The 17,250-nt window shown below is 37.1% G+C and overlaps 1 protein-coding gene across 8 annotated transcripts in view; it reads right to left on the reverse strand.

Moving 5' to 3' along the window:
• The window catches only part of CEP170 (centrosomal protein 170), a 187,161-nt gene that overhangs the window by 111,107 nt on the left and 58,804 nt on the right, over window positions 1-17,250 (reverse strand). For all 8 annotated transcript variants that reach the window (XM_077168469.1, XM_077168468.1, XM_077168472.1 and 5 more), the window contains exons 3-4: window positions 9,390-9,479; window positions 1,509-1,590 (exon numbers count right to left, since the gene is read on the reverse strand). In XM_077168469.1, coding sequence (XP_077024584.1) covers window positions 1,509-1,590; window positions 9,390-9,479 — 172 coding nt within the window. The remainder of the gene's footprint in view (window positions 1-1,508; window positions 1,591-9,389; window positions 9,480-17,250) is intronic.

Consider the following 17,250-nt stretch of genomic DNA (forward strand, 5'->3'; position numbering starts at 1 on the left):
TCCTTGATTCCTCTCTCCCATACTCCACTATTCTAACCAGGAAATATTGGCTCCATATTAAAAATATATCCAGAATCATCATTTCCAATTGTCTCTATTACTCTTATCCTGGTCCACACTTCCACTATTAATCACTTGGGCTATTGCAATAGCCTCCTAACTGTCTCCCTCTTCCCATTCATGCCCACCTTCAGTGAACAAATGGAGTCACAGTGATCTTTTTTAACAAGTAAATCATATCACTCCTCTGATCAAAACTTTATATAGGCTCCCCCATTTCACTGAGAATAAGTCAAAATCTTAACAATGGCCTATTAGGACTCATATATTCTGGGCCCCCATATCCTTCTACTCTTCACTGGCTCCAACCATGCTGGTTTTTGATGCTGTTCCTCAAACATGCGAAACACGTTTCCGCTTCAAGTCCTTTGCACTTACTCTTCAAACTGCCTTAAAAACTCTGTCTCTAGATAATCTATATGGCAACACCTTCACTTCTCCACATCCTTGTTTCGATTCTGGTTACTCAGCGAGGTCTTCTATGACATCCTTTTGAACACTGTTAATTTACCACTCATAACGACTGGTTCTCTGTATCCCCCCTCCACATACTTTTTTTCCATAGAACTTTGCTCACTCCAACCCCATTAAAGTGTAAGCTCCAGGATGACAGGGATTTTTGTTTTATTCACTGCTGTATGCTGGTACTGTGTCTGACACATATGAAACATTTAATAAATAATTGTGAAATGAATGCTTATCTGACACATTTTTTTTTTTTGCCACTTGGAGATTTGAGTTCTTTCTGGAGTTTTTATTGACTATTATAGCATTTCAGAAATGCTTTTATTCTTCTTCAATCCATTAAGAAGGGGTTCTTTATTTTCGCTTATGCAGTAGAATATAGTCATATCCCTATTCAGTTCTTAGAATCCTACTATTAAAGAAAATAATTTTTAAAGCACACTAAATACATAATGCATTTAATCAGGGAGACGTGGTCTCAAAAGTCACAAAATAATAAAAGTTTCAATTAAACAGGCAATATACATCTAATACTTAAATGGTGAAATGGGGTCAAGGATGGAGATGGAAGGAAAGGGTAGGTTTACATTCTTACATTTCTTCAGGGGAGTTGATTTATACCATCTTCAACCACCTGAAAATAATCCTTGGGCTGGGCTAAAATTAAACACTCTTTTGTCATCTCCACAATTATATCCTTTGATATCCAATACGACCTGTGCTGAATCTAGCTGTCTGTCTGTCTGTCTGTCTATCCATCCACCCAGCCATCCATCCAGAGGGAAGCAGAGTCTCTCAACTTTTCCAGGATTATTTTTAGGACCAGACATAGCAACCAAAGAAAAAATATTTTTAAGCATGAATTTTAGTATGGGAAGGCACTCAAAAGACAGAGATGTTTAGCATACCTATAATGTGAATTCTTATGTTTCAAGAAATGTTCATTCATGCCAATTCAATAAGTGTACAAAATCATATAAGGATATCATATCCAAATCTAAGCTTATCTTCAAGCTTCAAGGTGATATAAGTCTGTTCTGGAATTCTTACATCATTCACAAAAGTCTACAAGAAAAAAAGATGTTAGGTTACAAATGAAGCATTAATTCTTACATTTCAGGCAAGCAAATTCTCAAATGTGATACTTACAAGTACATACAATATGGTTGCTAAAACAGCTAACATCAGATGTGTCATGGATACTTATATCACACCAAGCCCTAATATCACTATTACTACATTTGCTGGTTTGAAATGATAATATGCCCTAGAAAAGCCATGTTTTAATCCTGATCCATCTTGTGGAGGCAGCCCTGTTAATCTCTATTCAGCACTACAGGCTGGAAACTTGATTAGATTATCCCAGAGATATGACTCACGCAATTGTGGGTATTAACCCTTGATTAGAAGATGTGACTCCACCCATTCCAGGTGGGTCTTGATTAGTTTACTGGAATCCCTTAGAAAAGGAAACATTTTGGAGAAAGCTTCAGAGCCACAAAAGCTACAGACACAGCAAGAGACCTTTGGAGATGAAGAAGGAAAATGTCCCTGGAGGAGCTTCATGAAACAAGAAGCCTGGAAAGAAAGCTAGCAGATGTTGACATGTTCACCATGTGTCTTTCCCAATTGAGAGAGAAACCCCAAACTTCATCGGCCTTTCTTGAGTGAAGGTAACCTTTTGTTGGTGTCTTAATTTGGACATTTTTATAGACTTGCTTTAATAGGGGCATTTTCACAGCCTTAGAACTGTGAACTTGCAGCTTAATAAATTCCCCCCTTTAAAAGCCTTTCTGTTTCTGGTATACTGCATCCCGGCTGCTAGCAAACTAGGACACCACATAAAGAATCAGGTTGTAGTGCCTTTAAACTTAAGATGTTTTAATTTTTAATTAAGTCCATCATGCTTCCAGACAATTTTAGGAAACTAGAACAGTTCCAAAAAGATGATGCCAAGAAAAGCTGGCAAACTGCAAGGCAGAAAACAGTTAATTCTCATTTACCATCAGGATTCCCTGACCCAATTTTAGCAACTTTGAACAATTCTAATTATTTGTAAGGATTGATATTTCGTTACTTTCATTCCTATAATTCTTCCCAAAAAAACAAAGAGAAAATTTACTTTAAAAACCAGAATCAAACTCACTCAATTGTGTAACTACCATATGGATTTTTAACACTCTTTTATGAATCTAACATACATTACAGGATTTTTGTGATCCTACTATTCCTATATCTTGAAACATTCTGCAATTTCATCAGCCTAGTAATTAACTACATACCTACTCATCGATTATTTCTGACTATACTGAAAGACTAAAATAATTTTAAAATAAGGGAATTACCTAGAAAATGTTATCAACAAGAAATACACTATAAGCTACAAATGCAAAGCACATATACGTACTAAATTTTCTACAAGGCACAAAAAGAAAGGGTAAAATTAACTTTAACAATATGTTTATTTAATCCATAATATCTAATATATTACCATCTCAACATATAATCGATATAAAAATTAAGACATTTTATATTGCTTTCTTTTTGTACTAAGTCTTTGAAATTTAGACCAGTCACATTTCAAGTGTTGCACACAGTTAGTAGCAACTATGGTGGAAAGCACAGACCTAGAAGAATGATCCCTATTTCATCATCTTTGAGTTTTCCTAATGCATTGCTCAAAATACTTCATCTACTTTCAAAAAGATATAAAGGATACCCAGAGTTACCATCTGTGCACTTTTTTTGTTGTTGCTGCTATCACTGAGCACCACTGAGAATACAGTATTTTTCATTTAGAGTTCATAAAGGCAAAGAGAAGAAAAGTGACAAACATTTCTTAATAATCAGATGAATATAAAGAGACAGATAGCAACACTCAAGACTCTAATAACGACAGTAAAACTGATACCGTGAGCAAAATATGACTAAATCTTTAGAAGATGTCCTAGATGAGTTTTATCTAACACAAGAATTGAGAGTAGAAAACGTTATATATGGCACTTTTATCCAGTTAGTCATTCAATAAGAAGGGCTTCAAACATTACTTTACAACTAGAACCCAAACCACCTTTCTTCAAAAGAAATTGTAATAGTACTCTTTCGTTTTTTTAATGATTATGTTCTCAAACTTATTTGTTGTGTCTTTTAAGTGGACAGATGCTTAAGGTATAGCTCAGTCAAAGGTGAATGGAAGGAAATAGATGACACAGAAATAAAATTATAGTATTGATCTAATTCTTATTTCTAAATTTAAAAAAAAGATTTTTTTTGTAATTATGGGACAAAGAAGATAGTTATTCTCTCACAAAATTATAAGCTGTTGAAGATTTTAGTAGACAATGTGAAGAGCAAGAAGAACCAGAAATAATTATAAGTTAGAAACAACTGGAGATGGACCTGAAATGCAGAATCAACAATTCAAAAATGGATACATACATTTTCATATGACAAGTGATGAGGAGTTAGTTGCATACATGAACACTGCCCATTTTATTATATACCTTTCAAAACTAGGAAAAAATGAACCAAAAATTTGAGTTTGTTATGCCTAAAATTTTACGAAAACTTCAAATCAATTTTCACCATCTCTTTATTCTCAGTTCTGTAAATTATTTGTAAAAATATTTAAAAACACATATAAGAAATAAAAAGGGTCCACTGGACACAGATGGTAATTGGTGGCTACATTCTTCCTAGCATACTGAGGATTAAAGACCTAGAATTTGCTTTATTTACAGAACACAGAACAATGTTGTACTTAATTGCCTAGAATCATATAAATACTCAACATTTTTTTCCTCTGATTAACTGAAATTTAAAAAATTTTTACTTATTTCTTTCCTCTTGAATTCTACTTTTCCACCTTCTATTCCACTGGATTTAAGTTGGCCATAATAATTATGAGGCAAGGCTCCCTCTATGGTAAGGGTCTTGAATAATGTGCAGTAGAAGAGATAAAGAGATTTTGCTATCAAATTTCTATGCATAAGTGGCACTTTGGAACATGCCATAAAATACCATTTCTAAATCTATCAAAAATAAAAAAATCAGGGGTTTATTCCCAAAATGAACATTTCCAAGTGTTTCAAAACTTACATCTTGTGAGTTTACCAAAATATACTGCGTATAATTACAAAACATAAAATCTGAAGAAAATGATGGCAAGGAAAACAGAAGAATGAAAGATAATATTAATTCAGTGATAATATGTAGAAGATAAAAGACTGGGTATACCAGTTCTAAGCCAATTTTATTTGAAACTGCCTCTAATATCCTAAAATACCATACTTACTCAACATGGTCTAAGATGAACTATAAGACCCCTTTAAAGCTTAAGATTGCATATTTCTTAAATATTAAGCAAATCTACATATATGCGTTTAAAACATGTACTAGGCACTTTCAGAGATCAAGAAACAGAATTCTAATATGCTGGCATTTATGGCAGAAACGTTCCCTAAGGTCTAAAGAGGCTTATGAAATATGAGCTAGACACAAACCAGCTCACAAAATGCAAGTGAAAACATGTGTTTGAAAATCATCTCCTGAAGGCCTCAAATTACAAAAAGAGGAGAGAAAATCTAAAGAATCATCTTAGAAAATTAAAATGAAACATTTTAATAAATTAGAAGTAGAAAGAAAAACAGGTTTTGCTTCTTACGTCAACTCCATCTGATCACATCTTATCTAACTGGTAGAAATGATAAGGAAAATGCATAGAGTGAACTAACAATCAAGACCATGGAGTTCAGTAGCAGTAATGTCAAACTCAGGTCTCTGAACTACAAATCATATTTCTCCACATCAAGCAAGTTTAGGAGGCCAAGAAAGGGCAGGTGCCAGTACTCCCCCATCCAAAACATTAACACCCAAAGCAAACCAAACTAGATAAATACCTACTTACATAACAACTAAATTACATAATTGATGGTATAAAATCATACAACCACCATATATTATATTTATGCCCTGGGAAGTTGAATGGAGAGGCAAAACTCAGCCACTTCCATTGTTTTGCCTGTGATAAAAGAATACTTCCCTAGTCTTTCCATTCATATCTTCAAAGAGGACCCTTCCCCACTCTATGTTGCATAGGCCTGATGCTGGCAAGAATTCTCCAACGTGAAAAAAAGACCCAAAAGGGGCCAAAATATGTGTAGGAGGTGGGACAGACTAATAACAGAAGGAATGGAATGGGTGTGGTAGAGCAGAAACCATTGTGGCTATCAGAGGGGCAAATGCTTCAGTGGAGAGAGAAGGCAAGAAGGCAAACGAGGATTCCACAGGTAAGTTTCAAGAGGCTTGCAGGTAAATGGCCCACTAAAGCATCAGCAACAGAACTGCTCCAGTTTCCCCAGGAAGAAGAAACTCATTTCTGGTGGCAATAACAGAAAGTATAGATCAAGGTCCCTTGAGAGTATATTTTTGGGTGGGAAGATAAACACAGTATGTACAATTCATTCCAGCATGCTAAACTTATATTACCTGCTTATGTTACTATAATAAAGTGCTGGTTTGAAAGGATGTATGTACCCTAGAAAAACCACGTTTTAATCCTAATCACATTTTGTAAAGGCAGCCATTTCTTCTAATCCCTCTTCAATACTATATGTTTTAATCTGTAATTAGATCATCCCCCCGGAGATGTGAATCAATCAAGAGTGGTTATTAAACTGGATTAGGTGGAGATGTGTCTCCAACTATTCAGGTAGGTCTTGCTTAGTTTTCTGTAATCCTATAAAAGAGAAAACATTTTGGAGAAAGGCAGATTCTGAGAGAGCAGAGAATGACATAGCCACAAGAAAAAGAAAGTCTACCAGCCAGTGATCTTTGGAGATGAAGAAGGAAAATGCCTCCCAGGGATTTCATGAAACAGGAAGCCAGGAGAGAAAGCTAGCAGACGATGCCACGTTCACTATGCACCCTTCCAGCCAAGAGAGAAACCCTGACCATGTTTGCCATATGCCTGCTTACTTGAGAGAGAAACCCTGAACTTCATCGGCCTTCTTGAACCAAGGTATCTCTCCCTGGATGCCTTAGATTGGACATTTCTATAGACTTGCTTTAATTGGGACATTTTCTGGCCTCAGAACTGTAAACTAGTAACTTATTAAATTCCCCTTTTTAAAAGCATTCTTTTTCTGGTATGTTGCATTCTGGCAGGTAGCAAACTAGAACAAATAATAATAATGTTTATTGAATGCTTACTGTGTACCATACACTGTAGTGTCTGAAATTAACATTTCTATTTTCACAACAACCTGTGAGGTGAGCTCCATAACATCACCTCCATTTTACAAATGAGAAAACTGAGGAATAGATAAGTAACTAGCCCAAGGTTACATTACTTGTAAGTATTCAAACTAGGGTCATACACTACACTGTACCCACTGGATCTAAAATTACTGCTTTTAATTGGATGGTTCAAATTACATGAATTATATGAATACTAAGAGTAAAGATGTGAATAATAGTCTGCAAGTTGTTCTATAAATAAAATGCAGAATAGCTGGTAGTTCATAGACTTTTGTCATTATCCTAGCTACGCCCAAAGTCCTTCCTGGCATTTTTCCTGGGCTGTTATTTGCGTAACAGTATATTTATAATTTGCATAATGCTTTAAAGTTTTATAACAGGCACATGCATGAATTGTTACATTTAATCCTGCTAACAATACTGCAGAGCGGGAATTATCATTTTACTATGTTATAGTAGTGGCATTGTTAAAAATCTAAGATTTTCACTATCATAAACATCAACTCATTACATTTTCATACAACTTGGGGAACTAACATTAATATGTTTGAGGAAACTAAATTTCAAAGAGATTAATGATTTGTCCCAGGTTACACCATTGGTAAATTATAGATCTGGGACTCAAATCAGGTCCTTATTTTAAGTTCAACATGCAGATGTTGCTTTCTATGAGTTATTCTATTTCACAGAATTATTGATTATAGGCATACTAGGAGAAAAGTCAGTCTAGAGAAAGAGGTGTGTTCATATTTCATCTGATTTTATTTTTTTTACAACCAGTACCAAATTTTCATATTTGATTATAGTCTTTTGAAACACTTAAACACTGTGGTATAATTCTCACTCATTATTTTCCAAGATAATAAGTTAAAGACACGTATGAACATCATTGTGGTCTAGGTGAAATTTCTAGGCTTAAAAACAGAATATATACATATACATATATATATATACATATATATATATATATGTATTCTTAAAGCAGAATAACATTGTTAAAATACTTCAAACACAGTGGTAGCTGAAAAAAATTTCTCTATAAAGCCCATGAGACAGAAAATCAATTCAATTCCATTTAAGAGACTTGTTGGGTTCACACACTATGCAGAGCCCTGTGCTAGGCGCTGTGGTCTATTAACAGAAGAATAAGGTGTAGAACCTGTTCAGGAGCTCTTAATCCAGCAAAGGAACAGATATGCAAAAGTAGGTTTACTACAAGGCTGATAAAGCACCCAAAATAGAGATTAAAACAAAGGTTTATGAAGGTGGAGAAGGAAGACAGTAATTCTGGTAAATAGGAAATGGGAATCAAAACAGCCTACTTATAGGCCTCATGTTACAACATTTCTACCCAACAATATCAGCAAGTCGATATTCCTAAATATAATTGCCTTCTTGTTACTTCCTTTACTTTATTTTTAAGAATAAGTACAACCTTTATAAATGGAATGGAGGGAGAACTACCAGGCAGAAGAAAGCTTAATAAATTATTTGGAGAAAGGAGACAGTATAGCAGGAAGCCTACTATTGTGAAGGTATGGGGAGGTAAGTGTGATGGAGAATAAGTCTATAAAAATGAGTACATGCCAAGTATAAAGAAGTTCAGTGCAAAGATCAAAAATCAGACTTAATTATATATGCCATAAGACACAAAGGACTGAATAAAATCAACATAAAACATCTCAAGGAATAAATATAAAAGTCCTTCAGTAGCAGGTCAGTTTAGATCTGAAAAATAAATGTTTTGCCATATTTGTCAAATTTCTGCATATGTTTTCTATATAACGCTGTAGTGCATATTTTGAAAAGCAATAGCAGTTTAAAGTAGTTGGGATACATTTAGTTTCTGTTAAATGTATTTTAAGAATTTCAAAAGCATATATATGAAGAGCACTATATTTACAGATGCTTGTATTGGTAAAGTCATAAGAAAACTGAGAAACTGCAAAAAATAGAAATTATTAATGTTTCAGCATTCTCTTATATTATATGGTCACTTATGTTCTGCTAAAGTGGAAAGACCATATAAAGAAATAGGAAAAAGTTGCTGCAGTAACACAAAAATATCTTCAAAGTAGGAATCCAAAAAAAGCAATAAATAATGAACATTAGGGTTTAATTCACACATTATATTTGTTAAGGTAATGGGTGTGTTTAATCTCTTTTTACCCTACAGAAGCTCCTCCACCATCTGGCATCAAATCACCTTTCCACCTTTATTTTCTGAAGTTAACAGACACTTATTTGTTCCCCAAGAGTGCTGTTTTCCATGTTTATTGCCATGATTTTCCACTATTTTTCCCCACACATAAATTCAAGTCATAAACTGAGTTCGTTTTGGTCTCTTCTCCTTAAAGAAGTCCTCTTTACATACAAAGAGATGTTACATATAATAACAACTACCCTCCTTTCCAAAATTCTTAAGTATTCATTGTCTATACAGTTTCTTGAGAACAAAGGCTACTTTCATATTTTGGTTGTGTGCCCCAAAGTGCTGTAAACCTGAAAGAGTAAAATATGAAATGAACTTAAGATAAAGGAAATATAATACAAACAGGGAATATAAACAGATTTGTCTTACAATATTAAACAAACTCTTAACTTACCCCATTTAGGCTGCCCAAATCTTTCACCAAATGTTCATCTGTAGAGGCATCATAATTGATTACTGCATGTTGCTTATCCACACTACGAGACTGAAAGGAATTTTAAAAGTTAATAAATACAAGAAAATAATAGAAAGAATACCAAAGATTTTTGTTTTTAGGTACCTATAATACAGTAATGTATAAAAATAGGGAAATCTCCAAGAAAAAAGGCATATTAAGTGGGATTTAATTTGTGCTGCTATACAAGAAAATTTTGCAATACTTCTCGAAAAGGAAAGAAGCCAAATCTTTAAGATACTCTTTTCCATTAAATTCACATTTTACTTTTTGAGAGAATTTATATCAGCTGATTTTGCTGAGTGTATCAAATGACAAATTTTTTACATCATTTGAATCAGTTATATGGAAATCATGAGGTATATATAGCTTATAATGTTTTATGTCTTATTGTAAAAAAAAAAACTACAGATTTTCTTTCATTACTGAAAACTGTTACATAAATTCTTTAAAGAATCCAAAGATAAAGAGAACGGGAACATAATATGATACATTCCTGAATAAAATTATCCTCATTTAAAACATGGGCTCTGGGTGGTATAACGGTGGCTCAGTGGCAGAATTCTGGAGACCTGGCTTGGATTCCCGGAGCCTAGCCATGCCAAAAAAACAAAACAAAACAAAAACACAAAAACATGGGCTCTATAAATGTAATATGGGGTGAGGATGGGAGGGACATTCAAAGAGGGCCAGGGTTAGGGTGGGAATGGTGGTTTTTGCTTTTAAGTTTTTTATTTCCCAAGATTTTCTTCTGTATGATAGCCACAGAAGTCTGAATACACACACACCAGAGCACATTGAGTTGTTTGCAGATGGAAGCACCTGAAAGATGAGCTACATTACTGTCGAATCTTTTACTGAAAGAAAAACAGTCTGAGAAACACTGAACTTGAATTTAACAGCTATTTAGCAGTGGTTACTGTGTGAACCTTGGTAAAATAAAAACTAAGGGAGTATCCAAAAATGGGGATGAGAGGAAATGATTAAGATAACACAACAGATTTAAATTCTAGTTGATATGATACCCTTTCCAAATAAAGGTTACTAAAAATAAAAATTAAAAAGCCCCTCCCCAATTAGATTAACAACGCATACTGATAGTTTTATTTTTTCTTTCTAGTATACAAAATTCTATATTAAAATAACTGTCATTAGGAATAGCACATTATCTAAAATGTTTTGCCAACAAAACTAAAATATTCATTACACACTTTTGTTATTCAAAGTTTTAAAGATTTTTTAATTGTCATTTTGATTTGTTTTCTCTGAAATCTTAATTTCTCAAACCTAGACAAACTGCTAATCTCAAAAGTAAGGGGAATATTATAAATAGTAGTATTACCTCTAATTCTCTAGCAACTTACCTGAAAACTATTGTGGCAAATTAAAACTACCATCCTTTTAAAACAAGCATTAAATCCAAAAATAACAAACTTCATTTTGCATTTACTATTTTTTTTTTTTTAATATTATTGCTCTGTTTAAACTACTGAAGTACTAAATTTAGTTCTTTGAATGATAAGAAGCAAATGTAGCACCACGAGGCAAAATAATTTTGGCTTACTATGCATTTATCAAATTACTCTGATCCAAAAATAAAAATCTATAGGTTGTAAGGCAACTAAGACTTCAAGTATATGCAGCTGCTCAATAAATAATGAACGAATCATCACAAATAATGTCACTGTAAGGAAGAGAGTATAAAGAAAAAGCAGAAGTCCTCAGAACAGTGTACAGAAACTTAAAAAAAATCTCAGTTAGGGACTTTGGGGAAGATGGGCAAATAGGATAGGTCGAGTTTATCCCTGCTCCAAAGAACAGCAAGAAAAGGAATAAAGACCAGGAGGGCGATTCCAGGGTGTGAGTAACCTGGGAGAGTCTTGTACACTACAAAGGGAGGCCCTGGTTGAAAGAGCAAAACTGAGACCCAGAGAACAGGAGACTGGCCAGCTAGTGCAAAGAGCCTAGCGTATTCATTTCCAGACAGAGGCCTGGAGCCTACAGGAGTGCAGATTGGGAGACAGGACTAGGAAGCAAGCCAAGCTGCATTCAATGAACAATGCTACCCTCATGCATCGCACCCCTGCCCAGTGACCTGTGACTCCCTCCACACCTGAACTCTATCACTCACCCTTCCCACCATGCTCCAAGCACCCCCGCCCCAACACCCCTTCCCCGTGCATGAGAACAACCTGTCCCAGCCCAACCTACCTCTCCCGTACAAGTACACAGTTTCGCCCTGCTCATCCCTAGACCCTTGTACTCATGACCAGACCCTCGACGCCCAACTCCCCCTCCCTGCTCACCCTGCAGGAGCTCACCTTCCTACACAGGCCACACCCGCGCCCAGCTACTACAGTCGTTCAACTCTACCTGGCCCCACCCTGAGCTCTACACACATCAGCATCCAGCTCCCCAGACACGTGCACACATGCGCCCCCTCAGCTCTGGGCTAGCCCTGACCTGCGCATCTGGGCCACATCTGCCACCAGCCCACAAAGGCACAATTCCACCCTGCTGCTCCTGAGCTCTCTGCAGCATACCAGGGCCCTGCCCCCCTAGACCCACGCAAAACAGAGCCCTGGCCCCAGATCCACTCATTGGCACAACCACAACCTCCCTGCTAGGCATCCACATATCCATGCATGGAACTCTTGAGCCCTGCACCCAATGCCCCCAGCCCACACATGTACACACCCTTCCCCCACCCCATGGCACAAGTGCCCTCCTCTCACACTTTTGGCAGGTGTGCGCGGGCACACCTGTGCCACACAGCCACTGCCCTGCAAAAGCGGGCAACCCTACCCCACCCGATTCCCTGCACCTCTGGACAGTGTCAGAGCCCCACCCACCAGTTATCATCTACCCATGACACATGTACCACAAGCTCCATGACCCGTGACCCGCCCCTACACATTCACGCATCTGATTCTCAGTCCCCTTGGACCCCTCCCCCCGCACAAGCACACACGTGTGCCCCAATCACCCTGTGCCTTGTACCCCACACACTGACACTCACATCACATACATTTCACAGGCCCACCCATATCTTGCCTACATATCAGCCCCAGCACAGGTGCTCAGCCCCCTCATCCACCTCCTGCCATGCCCTACCTCTGTGCCCCCCACACTACACCTGCTCCTGCACTCCAAGGCCTGCCTGAGATGCACCTTGCTCCCAAGGCCCCAACAGTGAACCTCCACAACCTCATGACCCGCACCCCAGGCTCACAGGCACCAACATAGAGTCCCTGACCTGTGCATATACCTACACCGCAACCCATCAACGGACTGTTGTGCCCTTCCCCATATCCAATATCCTGCTCCATACCTGTCCCACAAATACAAAAGTTTCGAATGCTGAAGGAAATCAACATCCAAAGTAACCCTACGAAGATATTTACATGCCAGGAAGATAAGAGAAGATCACTAAGTTTATCAAGATGCAGGCAGATACAATAGAGACTAATGACCAAAATAAAACACTGGAAGAGACACAGACTTTGGAACAACTAGACAAAGATGTTCATATAATTTTACTAAATAAAATCAGTGGGATGGCTAATGACATAAAGGAGATCAAGGAAACACTAGAGGAGGAATTTGAAAGAACAGAGAAATACCAGATATCACAGAGATTAAAGATGGTGTAGACCAAATCAAAAATATACTAGAGACATAAAACAGCAGATTTGAACACACAAAAGAGCAAATGACAAAAAAGATGGCAAATTTTGAATTGGATTTCAAAGAAATGTTGGACAAAAGGAAACGCACAAATATAAGAATCACTAGTGTCTCAGAAGAAGAAAAGAGTGAAGGGCTAGGAAGATTAGTGAAACGCACAAATATAAGAATCACTAGTGTCTCAGAAGAAGAGAAGAGTGAAGGGCTAGGAAGATTAGTGGAGGACCTAATGGGGGAAAATTCCCAACCTTTATAAAAGATATAAATATGCAAATCAAAGAAGCCCAGTGAACTCCAATTAGATTAAATCTTAATAGGCCCACCCCAAGACACATACGAATCAGTCTGTCAAATGTTGAAGAAAGCAGAAAATCTTGAAAGTGGAAAGAGAAAAACAATCTACTACATACAAGGGAAACCACATAAGACTGAGTTCAGACTACTCAACTGGCACCATGGAGGCAAGGAGTCAATGGTATGATATATTCAAGATCCTGAAGACAAAGACTTTCAGCCAAGAATTCTGTATCCAGGTGTGGTAGTTAGATTCAGTTGTCAACTAGGCCAGGTGAAGGGACCTAGTTCTGTTGCTGTGGACATGAGCCAATGGTACTGAACCTCATTTGTTGCTGATTACATCTGCAGTCGGCTAGGAGGCGTGCCTGCTGCAATGAATGATGTTTGACTTAATTGGCTGGTGCTTAAATGAGAGAGCACAATGTAGCACAGCCCAAGCAGCTCAGCATACCTCACCTCACCTCGGCACTTGCAGCTCAGCCCAGGCCTTTGGAGATGCAGAAGGAAATTACCCTGGGAAAAGTTGTTGGAACCCAGAGGCCTGGAGAGAAGGCCAGCAGAGATCACCCTGTGCCTTCCCATGTAAGACAGAACCTCAGTGAAAGTTAGCTGCCTTTCCTGTAAAGAACTAATAAAATAAATCCCTATTGTTAAAAGCCAATATGTCTTTGGTATGTTGCATTCCGGCAGCTAGCAAACTAGAACAGATTTTGGAACCGGAGAATGGGGTGCTGCTGCAGTTTGCAATACCAGAGACATATTGGTGGAACAGTTTTTTGGATGGCTAAGAGGAAGATTTTGGAGGAACTGTGAAGAGAATGATGGAGAAGTCCTGGAGTGCTTGAAGAGACCGTTGGTATAAATGGAACCACTGCCAATCTAGACAAAGGGTGATACAAAAGGGACAATTTGGAGTATGCAGAGTGAGAACCATGGAAGCTTGGGTCTGAAGCCAAGAAATCTCGGCCCTTGGAGATGCAGAAAGGAATCATCCCATGTAAGAAAGAACCTCAGTGAAAGTTAGCTGCCTTTTCTCTGAAGAACTAATGAAATAAATTCCCTTTTATTAAAAGCCAATCCGTCTCTGGAGTGTTGCATTCCGGCAGTTAGCAAACTAGAACACCAAGGAAATCATCCTTCAAAACTGAGGGAGAGATTAAAATTTTCACAGCAAACAAATCCTGAAAGAATTTGTCAATAAGAGACCAGCTCTGTAAGAAATACTAAAGGGAGTCTGTCAGCTGAAAAAAAAGACAGGAGTAGAAGATCTGGAGGAGGGCACAAAATTGAAGAATACCAATATGGGTAACCTAAAGGATAAAAAGGGAGAGGGAAAAGAACACATAGACCTGACAAAATCCAAAGAATAAGATGGTGGATTCAAGAAATGCCTTTATGGGCGGGCCATGATGGCTCAGCAGGCAAGAATGCTTGCCTGCCATGCCAAGAGGACCCGGGTTTGATTCCCGGTGCCTGCCCATGTAAAAAAAAAAAAAAAAGAAAGAAATGCCTTTATAGTAATACTTCTGAATGTTAACAAATGAAACCTACCAATGAAAAGATACAGACTGGAAGAATGGATTAAGAAATATAATCCATCCATATGTCGCTTGCAAAAGATTCATCTTAGACACATGGATACAAACAGACTGAAAGTGAAAAGATTGGTAGAATATGTTGTATGCAGGCTGTAACTGAAAGAAAGCAGAAGTAGCTGTACTGCTATCAGACAAAATAGACTTTAACTGTCAAGAAACCAAAACAGATAAGCAAGGACACTATATATTAGTAAAAGGGACAACTAACCAATAACAAATAACAATCATAAATTGTTATACTCCCTGACATCCAGGAATGAAAGTCTCCCTGGCAGCATGGGCAATGACTCCCAGGGATGAACCTGGCCCTGGCCCTGTGTGTTCAACAAAATTGGGGAAAGAAGTGTAATAAATAAGGTATCAGTAGCTGAGAGAGTCCAAATAGAGTTAAGAGGCTACTTGGAGGTCACTCTTATGCATGCTTCAGTTAAGCATTGCTACCTATCATAACTTGCCAAACCCCAGCCAAAACCATTCCTACGTATCCTAAAGAATACCTAGGGCATTATATAAGATTCTATAAAGGTACCATGTACTAGGTAACTCTTCAAAACCTACAACCTCCAGATGGGTCCCTGGAGCAGATAAGTCCTGAAATGCAGAGCGGCCAGCCTTTCTAGAACATCCAGTAGTTCCACCCCAAGCCCCCACAATCCCATATTATCAACAGCCTCTTCCAACGTAAAAAATTTAGAATGGGCATAACCCAAATACCCCTAAAGAGTGGGAGAAAGATCAAAGGTGATGGTGGAGTTTATATATAGAGAAGGCCAGGTTTAACAAATGAGTATGAGTGCTGAATCATTACGCTGATATTTCTTTCAGCCTCCTAGAGCAGCTAGAAATAAAAACCTAAAATTGTGGAATTGTAACTCATACCAAACTCTGAAATTTGTTCTATAACTAACTGTTGCAATGTACTGTGAAATTTATTGCTTTCATGTATATATGTTATTTAAAGAGAAGGAGCATAACAGAGAAGATAGGATGTAACAAATGAGTTTGACTGCTGAATCATATTGGTATTTCTGTTGGTCTCTAGAGTCTTGGAGCAGCTAGGAGAAAATACAAAAAATCGGGGAACTGTAACCCATACCAATCTTTAAAATGAGTTCTATAACTACTTGGAAATGTATTGCTTTTTTGTATATATACTATATTTCACAATTAAAAAAAAAAGCCTCTGTTTCCAATCAAGGAGCTCCAAAGAATATGAGATAGACATTGGCAATACTGAAGAGAGTAACAGACATTTCAACAATAACAATAGGAGACTTCAACACACCACTCTCATCTACAGACAGAACAACCAGACAGGATCAACAAGGAAAGAGAACTTACACAGTATGACAAATGAAGTAGACCTAACAGATATATAGGTCGTTATACCTCAAAACACCAGGATATACATTCTTCTCTAGTGCTCATGGAACATTCTCCAGGATGTTTTTATACACAAAACAGGTCTTTATAAATTTAAAAACACTGACATTATTCAAAGCACTTTCTCTGATCACAATGGAGTAAAGCTGGAAATCAATCACCACCAAAGAACAAGAACCTACACACATATATGGATTAAACAGCACTCTTAAACAATGAGTGGGTAAAAGAAGAAATTGCTAGAGAAATCAATAGCTATCTGGAGATGAAGAAAAATGAGAATACAACATATCAGAACTTATGGGATGCTGAAAAGACTGTGCTTAGAGGGAAATTTATTGCCCTAAATGCTGCCTATATTAAAAAAGAAAAAGAGCAAGAATAGAGGACTTAACTGCTCACCTGGAGGAACTTGAAAAAGAACAGCAAACTAACCCCAAAGCAAACAGAATAAGAGAAATAACTAAGATTAAAGCAGAGTTAAATGAATGAGAGAACAAAGGAACAACAGAAAGACTCAATAAAACAAAAAGATGGTTCTTCAAGAATATCAGTAAAATCAATGGGCTACTAGCAAGGCTGACTAAGATGTCACTGGGTAAAGATACCATGAAAGGAAAACTACAGGCCAATTTTCCTAATGAACAAAGATGCAAAAATTCTCAACAAAATACTAACAAATCAAATCCGATAACACATTAAAAGAATTATATTTCTGGTATAAATTCCTGGTGGGATTTATACCAGGAGTGCAAGGATAATTCAACACAAGAAAATCAGTTAACATAATACAACCCATTATTAAAGGGAAATCAGTTAACATAATACAACCCATT

The sequence above is a fragment of the Tamandua tetradactyla genome, chromosome 7 (assembly GCF_023851605.1).
Source record: "Tamandua tetradactyla isolate mTamTet1 chromosome 7, mTamTet1.pri, whole genome shotgun sequence".
NCBI lineage: Eukaryota > Metazoa > Chordata > Mammalia > Pilosa > Myrmecophagidae > Tamandua > Tamandua tetradactyla.